This window comes from Corylus avellana, chromosome 5, assembly GCF_965113065.1.
Source record: "Corylus avellana chromosome 5, dhCorAvel1.hap1.2, whole genome shotgun sequence".
NCBI lineage: Eukaryota > Viridiplantae > Streptophyta > Magnoliopsida > Fagales > Betulaceae > Corylus > Corylus avellana.
This window is the reverse complement of record NC_142494.1, coordinates 25,612,913-25,623,473: the sequence shown is the minus strand read 5'-3', so window position 1 is coordinate 25,623,473 and position 10,561 is coordinate 25,612,913. Positions and strand designations below refer to the sequence as shown.

At 35.4% G+C, this 10,561-nt stretch overlaps 2 protein-coding genes across 3 annotated transcripts; both read right to left on the bottom strand.

The window, feature by feature from the left end:
* Positions 1–353: 353 nt before the first annotated feature.
* Positions 354–2,460, bottom strand: LOC132182319 (HMG-Y-related protein B). The gene is made up of 2 exons (XM_059595528.2): positions 2,319–2,460; positions 354–1,072 (listed from the first exon to the last, which is right to left on the bottom strand). Exons 1-2 carry the CDS (start codon positions 2,367–2,369, stop codon positions 566–568), a joined length of 558 nt encoding a protein of 185 aa, XP_059451511.2. The 5' UTR covers positions 2,370–2,460; the 3' UTR covers positions 354–565.
* Positions 2,461–4,479: 2,019 nt separating this feature from the next.
* LOC132181052 (caldesmon-like protein (Protein of unknown function, DUF593)) lies at positions 4,480–8,407 on the bottom strand. Of its 2 annotated transcripts, none has more exons than XM_059594096.2 (4): positions 7,346–8,407; positions 7,023–7,244; positions 5,222–6,679; positions 4,480–5,104 (listed from the first exon to the last, which is right to left on the bottom strand). In XM_059594096.2, exons 1-3 carry the CDS (start codon positions 8,256–8,258, stop codon positions 5,259–5,261), a joined length of 2,556 nt encoding a protein of 851 aa, XP_059450079.2. In that variant the 5' UTR covers positions 8,259–8,407; the 3' UTR covers positions 4,480–5,104; positions 5,222–5,258. The 2 variants fall into 2 exon arrangements, with proteins under 2 accessions (XP_059450079.2, XP_059450080.2); XM_059594097.2 differs by having other exon boundaries at positions 7,023–7,193.
* Positions 8,408–10,561: the final 2,154 nt, after the last annotated feature.

Here is a 10,561-nt window from a genome sequence, read left to right as displayed (position 1 = left end):
AAACCTTCGGTAAAAGAAATTAATTCAAGCGAACTATGCATAATTGCATATGCAAGGTTTCAACCACCTCCGGCCCCCACATGAAGTCACGAGTACACGAGTGGGACAAACACACCTACGGCTATCAGGCTATGGATAAGACTCTATAAAAGAGGGAGTTTCTTCGTACAATATTTGGTCTTGTCTCAGGGAAAAAGAGGGTCCCATACGAGGTTTTTCCACAATCATCAAGCTAAATACCATTTTTTTTTTAAATTTTTTCAGATAAATCTCGAACAGCAATTCCAAACCCAGCACAAGTTGTAGCCCAATTGAATGAAGAAATGCATACAGAATGATAAGAACACAGGAAGTAAACAAATCTGTCGTGCATCATTAATTAGTACTAGCCATTAGCCATATCCTTTGTTAAAGATTAGAAACCAACAAAGCCTCAACAGCAGCTACATCACATTGTACATGCAATTACATAAAACACATAAAACTAGAACTAATTAACACCAACCCAATTCTACAAAGAAAGACATGAAGACGTACAACACCAATAACACCATTAAAAAGAGTCTTATTGTTGAACACTCACTTCAGTCATTGGAGTCTTCACCTTTGGAGGCCGACCCCTCGGCTTCCCAGTAGCCGTCGAAGCCGGCACTGCGGTTGTCGACCCTCCCAATCCTCCACTAGGCCTTGCCATCTTCCTTGGCCGCCCTCTCGGCTTCCCACTACCCGTTGAGACCTTCACCTTTGGTGGCTTTGGAGGTGCATTTGGGTCCTTAGGTGGGCGACCCCTAGGCCTCGCCGGACCCAAATCGATGCCCGGTGGCAGCGAAGGATCCTTCGGCTTGGGCGGCCTGCCACGGCCCCGCTTAGGAGGTGCATTTGGGTCTGGCTTCATGTAGTTGTTTTTCCAAAACACCAGCTCCCCACTCTCTTTCAATTTGTTGAGGTGGTCCGTCAGGAGTGTTGAATGCCCAGCAGGCAAGTCCCCATATGTCGACTCAATGTGCTTCGATATCGATGATTTATTCGAGCCATTCTTGTCGTTTAATTCTTCAATTGCTTTCAAAATCATCTGGAATTCCAAAAACCAAAGCATTATCAGAACTGGTTAATCCTTCATTTCTTTTGTTTCTCTTTTGTCTTGTTTAAGTGTTATGAACGGAAGAGTTGGTATAAAAAACCAAGTGTGCTGCGATATTGACGATTCATTAGAGCCAATCTTGTCATTCAATGCATCAATTGCTTTGAAAATCATCTGGAATTCCAAATCTCAAGCGTTATTGGAAATGATCATTCTTTGTATCTTTTATCATTTTTGTCTGGATGATAAAAAAAAGAAGAAGAGAAAAGGTGGTGTTATTAGCTTAAGGGTTAGTATCAATAACCAAGTATGATAAAATTCACTTCACTGCTTCAATTACTTTCAAAAATCATCTGGAATTTCAATACTCAAACACCAAAAAAAAAAATAGTAGCCATTCTTATTACTTTATTAATTCTAAAAGGGTATCAATTGCCAAAAAATACAATGCAAAATCAGATTGATGGGAATAAAACTTGTGAAATTGAGCATGAGATGTGCTGAGAAAATAGCGTTAGTTTAAAAAAATTGTTGGATTCTTGAGCAGCAAATATTTTTTCTTGGGACTGACGAACAATTGAGCATTAAAAAGAGTTTGGACAAATAGTGACTCAATTATGATCAGGAAAATGTAGATTGAGGATCTAAAGGAAAAAAAGAAAAAAAAAAAGTGGATCTTTGATTTATTTTATTTTCTTTTTAAATTTCATCAAGAACAACTCCAATTTTCTTTTCCATAATACCCAAAATTGGAAAGAAGTAGCATGAACCAAAGAAATATAGATCAACTGGAGTACATTATGATGAGAACCAGTAGAAAATGAGGGTTTAAAAAAAAAAAAAAAAAACGGGAACTTTTTTGAATTCTTCAGGAAACCCATTTTTTTTAACCAAAAAAAAAAAAAATTCAAATACTAGGCACAAGTAGCAAAAACCCAAATCAATGGAAAACAAAGAAAATTCAGATCCTTTAGAGCCCACTCTTGACAAAGAAGATGAAACATGAGGATTAAAAGGATAATATTTTTATAAAAATAAAAAAAAAAAACAAAAAAACAAAAGGAAAAAAATATATATCAAAACCGAAATCATTGAAATCCAAACCAATTTAAATCAACCAGAGCTCAACCGAGATGAGAAAAATAAAGAACTAAAATTGTCGAAATGAAAACAATTTTTTTTTTTTAAAAAAAAAATTTTAATTTTTTAAAAGATTTGTGGGAGTAGAGTGGTGTACCTCTGAGTAAGGAGGGAGTGATTTAGGTTTATTAACCTCCTCAGCCGCCATGAAAATTGAGAGAAGCTTTTGCTTTTGGAGGCCTCACACCCAAAGCACAGAGCTACAGCTACAACACAACACAACACAGCCTATGTTCAAAACCCACAGCCCAACTGTTTGATTTGAGGGTTGGATTTAAAGCAATAATTGGCAAAAACAAAATTAAAAAAAATATATTATTATTATTTTTAATGGACGGTTGAGGATGCCAAAGTGGATGACAATCGGATGGCTACGGGTAGATCAGTAGAGGTACTCACGGATCGATGACGTGGGCGTTATTTTATTATTAATTAATTTTGAATTTCGTTGCACTTTGAAATGACGGGGCTGTCCTTCTTTAGCTCTTTTCGTTTTATGTATGAGGCTTTGGGTAGCTATCGTGTGGTCCCCTACCCACCAACAAAGATATTAGGATCGGAAATTTTTTGTGATCCTATGCATCCATCATGTAGGGTCCGAAACTGATCCAATTGGTAAACAGGTTTGAAACCGACCCTCGTAACTCGTGCCTGAACATCTCCACACGTGCGGATTGTTGGGGTTTAGGATCCCACGTAGATTTTTATAATTATGCTTGAGACACATTAAGTGAAATTAAGTTTTATAATAAGATCGATTACTAACAATAACTTTTCTTAAATTTTAGGGAGATAAATTATTTTTTACCTTTTTATTCAAATAAACTATACAATAGCTCTCATTAGCATTTTTCTATACTATTTAGATATTCTTTAAATATTCTTTTAAATAAAGGCTAGAGAAAAGAGAAAGCCTTTTTATTTAGGGTAGGCCTTTTGTTTCTCTTTTGGTATTCCATAATCAATATGTTTCGGATGGTTTTTAAGAAGTTTCCCCTAGATTTAGAAAAGAAAGTGAGATTTTGAATAGTTATTGCTAGTGCTTTAAGAAATTTCAATTATAACTTGACTGCTCGATAGCGTACCTTTTAATTGTAAAGAAATGTGGCTTAAAAAGTAGACATGCACAACTCAAGAAATGATCCAATTTAAATGTACGTGGTTGATATTGAATGGACTCTTAGATTTTTTTTTTTTTTTGCCAAAATACAAAATTAGTCAATGTGATCGTGATTTGATTGCTTAGAGTTTTGATACTTTGTGGTAAGTGTATCATTAAAGCGCCCTACAACTCACTATCACACATGCGTGCACGCTTAATACTGTACTAGAGTATACACATAAGTGCATATATGATATACCCAAATATTGCTTTAATACAAATGCTTGATGTGCGTTGGCTTTTTAAATACCAATTTGACTCTCTTTTTTCATGTGAGATTCTCACCTTTTAAAACTCTTTAATACCTTCTATTTAAAACAGTTCCAAATCACGAAGTATATATATATATACTAATTTTGAAAATTCTTTAAACAGACTATGAATGCATTAGCATCAAAGTATTCGAACTGTGTATTATATTTAGAAGGTGGACCTCCATTGAACATCAAGAACAACAAATGCAGCTTTTTCATAATTTCAGATGTGCTTTGGACACTTAAAGACATTTGTTAAAATAGAAATTGAATGTGTTTTATTAGTCATATTATTAAATATTATTGAATTATTATTATTATTTTAATTTTATCTTTTAATCTTACCACTTGTGATAAAAAAAAATGGCTCCATTACTGTCCTTAGGGCTTCACTTGTTCTAGTCAAAGTCCGTTGACGCATGAAATTTGGCAGATGTACTTTCAAATGAATGAGTAATGCTAAAAATGTTACCCTTACATTTTTCTTGAGTCCTCTAAAAATTGATTTAACTTTTAAAATTACTATTTGATCAAAATTCAATAGTAATCTATCACAAATCTAACATTGGTATGTAGTATGTTTGTGTGCCTTGAAGCATGGTTATATGCCTGAACAGTTTGGATTTATAGTGTTGATTAATCTAGCCAAAAAGGGAAAAAATGGGAAAGCACAAAAATAGCTTTTTACACATTAGATTCTTCTTGTTTTTGGCCTAATTTAACAAGACCTACATTTCATTTTGGGAATTAATAAGCCTTCTTTGCTTATGTACATATGGTATGATACTACATTGTGAACTTTGAAGTGAAAAAGATAATAATTCTAATGTATAATCACCTTTTCTCCATGCTATGAACTTGTTAAGAAATTGAATGATATAAGCAACTAGAACATTAATGACAACCCTCACTCAGAAATATAGACAGCTGATAATGTGGTATACAAATAACTCTGGCCCCCAGACACTAGAAGCCCATATGAAATTTAACAACAAAAGAGGAGGAGAAATTTTTTCTCTTCTCCTTCAAGTTCTCCCTTAATTTCCACATCCTCTAAGAAAGAAACAGGAATAAAACTATAAAAGAAAAAGAAAAATTGAAGCCCAAGTGTCCTGACCTACACACTGAGGTCAGGCAGAGAAGAAGCTCCTCTACATCTTTCACAGTTGCTTAGGAAAAGGTGGTAATGAGGAGGTCCCTGCAAAATCTTAGGCTTCCCACCAAACTTGTAGTAGACCCAATTCCAAAAGAAAAAAAAAAAAAAATTGAAGCAGGCTTCAATTCTGAGGCCTGCATCTCATGCACCAATTCAAACAAAACATACCAGGAATGTCCCTCTCCATCAAGAGACTTACTAGCAGTAGAAGGCATAGATTTTGATGAGCTTTTTGTCGTGCTTAGTATGAAGTGGTTTGGCTAACCACTTACTTCTGCAGTGCCATCTTTACTCACCTCTGAGAAAGCAATCTGCATTTGTCAAACAAATTTATCATATACAAATTCAAATCTGATATGATATGGAGTACAATTTTCATTGCAGTTCAACTTCAGAAAGAATGGATGCAAAAAGAAATTTAATATTACCTCTTGTCATTCTCATTTGTGGCAGCCATGTGCAACTTCAATCTAGAGGGTCATCAGTCATGTTCTTCACACGAATTTCCACAGCCTTCAGATCTCGAAGATGTTGTAAGATTTCTTGAAGAAGATCCACTCCCTTGTCTCCCTTCTTTATGGAGCTCATACAATGCTTGAGAAACTCTCTATCTGCTTCAAGAGCTTGTAGCCTCTCATAAACATGATCTACCTCATCTTCAATGGTTAGTTTCTTGCTATCCAGTTCAAAATTGGATACCAACGAGTTTTGCATTTCAACATATTCTGATTCACTTTTTTCTTCAAATAACAACAACCCTTCTTCGTTTTCATTACTGGTGGCATCCAAGAGAGGAAGGAGCCTCTTTGCCATTGAATTCATAGTTTTTCCCTCTGGATAATGTTTATCCTTCAGAAATCCATCTGAGATCCCATTTTCTTCTGGACTAGTAAAATCATGATCTTCAAACTCTTTGACACCATACGTTGAGGAATTCCCAATTGATTTCCCATCCTCAAGAAATCCTTCATCATCACCTAATGTGATTAGCTTCTCCTCCAGTGCTTTGAGCTGATCCAGAATGGATAGCCTCTCTTCCTCGTATTCCGCCAATGATTCATCAAGAGAACTCATATGCTTCACACAGTCTAGTGCAATTTCTTCCAAATTCAATACTGCATTATCAGGGCTAGTGTTTTGACTGCTATCTTGATGCCCAGAATAGCTACTATCTTCATCCTTTGCTTCTCGATTTAGATCAATTGATATTTCATCACTGTCATCCACATTGCTGCAAGAAGCAGAAGAGTTTCTACTTCTTAAACTTCCATCTTTACTTCTTCTCATCATTCTCATCTTCTCTTTCGTCTCATAATCCAAAACCCTCTTACGAAATATTTCCAACTCTTTCTCAAGTTCTTGTTTCTCCTTCTCTCTCTTGATCATGAGCTCATTCAAAAGTTGCAAGGCTTCCTGGTCATATTCAGCTTGTTCTTCCATCATCCTCTGGTATTGCAACGCTTCCATCTGCATTGCTGCTTTCTCTTCTTGAAGCCTGGTTATCATAGCCATTGTCTGGTTGGCAGCTATAGCAGATGCACTTCTCTCTTCTTCTAGTTCTGCATATAATGCACTTAAAGCTTTTCGTTCAGATTTTAGTGCTGCTTTCAGCCGTTCAATGGTATTGACTGCTTCTCCACCTTCCATTTCACTTACCACACTTCCATCTAAAGATTCTTCAGCTCCTGGCTCTCTCTTTTCAAATAGTAATAGTTTCTTCTGCAAGTAATGGATACTGTCAACCGAATTTGGTGTATCAGGAAATTTCTCTTCCTCTGCTTCATTAGGCTCTGAAGGCATGGGTACATGATTGTTTATCCCTTCTTGAGTCTTTTCAACCAAAATTGTCTTCTCTTGCAGGGTAGATTTCCCCATGGACTTCGGACCTAGTGAAACCAAATTCGTGTAAGAACCTTTCTTGTACTAGCTAGTATCTTTCTGATTACCATTTGCCAATTAATTTAAGAGAAGATGTTGTTAAATCATCAATCATCCCAAAAACTAAAGCTAATAGGAAATGATTGATTTAATCATTTAACTAATATTCTAAGTGAAACCCAACACATAGAATATTTAACTGAAAATAAGGGTAAATTGATAGTGACAAGTTTGAACTCAGAACATTTGCTCTGATACCATGTTAAATCACTACTCATCCCAAAATTTAAACTAATACAAAAATAATTAATTTAATCATTTAATTAATATTCTAAGAGATGTTAGGCTTACCAAGGTCATTCTGAGCCATAAATACATCTGTGGCAGTAGAAATTTCAGTGTCATCATTTTTAGTGGAAGACTGATCTTCTTGCAGGCATGACAATGAAGGAATTGTTTCTTCAGCTTGGGGCTGAGGCTCAGCTGCGTGGTCAGACACTTCTTGACCTATCAAGGCCTTGGCTGAAGTTTGATCAGACAACAGATTTAAGCTGTCTATTTCTTTTCCAGATGCTGCTTTTTTATCAATAAATTAAAACGCATGACAAGAATAGAGAGAAGCAATGTTGGGGAAAAAATAGATTTCACTAATAAAACGAAGAGTTTGTGTGTACCTGGTAGATCATCTGGTTCTTCAGTTGCCTTCTCTGCTAAGACATTGAGTTCTTGTGTTTCAATCCGTGCCTCTGAATCAGCAGGGCTATTTCTGTGATCATGCTCTGTCAGATCTTCCTTTTTCAGGTTGCATGATCCTTGGTTTGCAGTAGTTGAAGAATCAATCAACTCAACAGGGATTAAACGAGTCAACTCACATGCAGCATAATTCTTGAAATGCATATTTATTATTTCAAGCGACTCATCTCCCTTTGCCACTTCTTTGAAGCTAATTAGATTTTCTTCCCTGTTGTCTTCATGGATCTGATCATTGTCGTTTTCCTTGTGATTTGACGGAGAGTCACCTTCACTGTTGTCATCATCATCATCCACCGCTTCTATGACAAAATTGTCTTTCTGGGTACGATCCAAAGCTCCCCAAGAAGGTTTTAATAGCCAAAAAGGAGGATACAATTTGCAGCTCAAGCTCTCGTTGCAGCATGAACACCTGAAAATCTTTTCACCATTTTCACTATGGTTGTCACTCACCCATGAGATAAAAGCAATCCTCTGTGTCCTTCCCATGGAGCTTTCAGCAGCCAAACATTCCTCACACATATTATGCAGTTCAGCCAATTTTTTATGAGTTGAGCAGTAGCTCAACTTGGAAATTTCAGTGGCATGAGTGTCACATACAAGATCTCTGTAAGAGTTTGTGATCTTCCCAGGCTCCAAAAAGTGATCAACTCTAGAACACCATAGGCAGGGTGGTTTAAGGCCAAAGTAATTGGAAAATTTTTTGATCAAATAACTGAACAAAGAGTTGAGGAGGAGGAGGACTATCAAGACCCATTCAAGGAATGCATAGACTAGAGTAACAATGATTTTGTTGGTGTTTCTATGCAACATGGTTGCAAACTTGTTGGTTGCCATGGATTTGCTATGTTTTCTTGTTATTTACACACAAATGCATACACATGAAGAGAGAGAGAAAGAGAGAATGTTTTGAAAGTTTTGAGAGAAAAACAAAAACTGAGTGGGTGCAAGAGAAACAGGGATGCTTCTCACTTCTCAGGATTGTGTATGAGTTACTCTACCAGCATATTGTTAATTAATGAACTTTTGGCAATCTGAGTTGTGACAGTAATTACACCACACTGCCATTAAAATATACATCTTTATCCATGGTCGATATGATGATTAGGATAATATATATAACCCAAAAATGACTTGAGAAAAAAAAAAAAAATCTTGCTTGCTTAGAAAATCTTGTGTGAAGCAATGGAATGCCATAAATAAAACCTAAATTTTTTTCACGTTTTAAACTGGATAGAAATTTCCTTCAAACCGGTCTGAAAGAAATATCTTCTAATCCATTTAAAATACTGACAAATGTCTATAAATATTTAAAATGTTAGTTTAAGTTAGTAAACTGCTATTAATGACTTTAAGAATTTATAGTACATTTTTTTCTGGACTGATTTAAATAAAATTTATGTCATTCTAAATTGCCATTTTTAGATCACACTTCCAAATATGATATTGTTTTGCGATTTTGCTTAAAAATGTATATTTACGGGACAAACGCACGTAGAGTAACTGTGCTGATTTATTACTTAAAATACTTCATTATCGTACACCAAAACATGTGTTATTAGAATGAGGTGATTATTCGTACGAGGGAAATGAGGTTGTTGTTGAACCACATGGGTCCACCTGACTTTATTTGGGCTACACCACGCGCATGAGTTGGCCCACCACCATCCGTATAAATGAGTTGGTGGGCCACAAATGTAAAATGTAAAGTAAAAAATGGCCCCACCTGCAATCCCACATTTAGACAGACGCTCTTACCAATTAAGCTGTAGGGATTATTTATACAAAATCCATTTGTCTACTCTGCATTGCTGTTCTCAAACTTGATTTTCTCCATTATTATTATTATTATTATTTATTTTTTTTTTTTTTTGGGGGTAGTTTACTAAGTGTAGAACTACTACATCAATTATATATATATAACTTGGGATACTAATTCAAAATTGAAGTGATTGGCAGGGGAAATGATGAAGTATGGTTGTCAAACAATGGCAGCCATGATGGAAAGGCTAAGAAGAGAGAGAAAAGTGAGGGGAAAAGGGGAGAAGAGTGGATCAAATTGGGGGGGCCGTGATGGTGATTTGAGACCCTTTGTTTGAATAAAGCTGATAATAATGTTTGTGGGATCAAGCTCTCTCTCTTCCCTTCTTGCTTTTGCTTTTTAGGCTCAGCTTTGGGTTTTTGAAAAGTTACATTCCTGGGTTTAAGAAACAAAGAGAATATTAATCAAAGATTCAGGGGAAAAGCTTATAATAAGCCTTAATTAAAGGAGGGGAAAAAAAAAAAGAAAAAAAAAAAGAAAAATAGAGAGAATTACTGAAGATTAACGACCACCATGAGTGGATGATTTTTTTAAGACATTTATAGATGGAGTGGCATTCCTACATGTGACCTAACCAAATATGAGTGTGAATTGAGAGAGAGATGGTAGGCTCTATAGTCTACAGTGTCTGGATCTCTATCTAGTTCAGTTCCTTAATTTACAAATGAAGGAAGAAAAAAGAGGGACTTTCAACCTTTCCAGAAAGAAATTTAGGTCAGGAGTTTTCTAAAGACTCGAATTCTCTCTATTTCAAAGGAAATGGAGAGGAGCTGGTCCCTTATTTTATAAGGGTAGAATGATCATTTCACTTTTTTGGACCATTCTACTTTTGTAGAAAGGAGAACCGGCTCCTCTCCATTTCCTTTGAAATGGAGAGGATCCGGCTTCGTTTTTTAACCGGTGTTATTTTAGGAACCATTTTGATTGCTGAAATAGCATTCTTTTTTTGGGAAAACTTCACTTTATCTCTTAATGTATCACGGGTTTTACATAATATTAGTTTCAAATTATCAAAAGTTGTAATGTGAGTATTCCATTGTTCAACTCCTTTTAATTTCACGCCTATCATTAGGGTTTTATGTTAACTCAAACGGCTAATAGATAAAATGTCTTTATGTTCCCATAAAACTTATAAAAATAAATATTTACCCTTAATTAAAGATTTTATCATAAAAAAATAAAATAAAAAATAAACCACACTCACAATTGGCTGAATCAGCAAATGTTTACCTATTTAAATTTTAAAAATGGGATCATCTTGGCATCCTCAGTTAGGATTCAACTTTTGCAGCTTTTATAATTCAAGATTAACATTGCA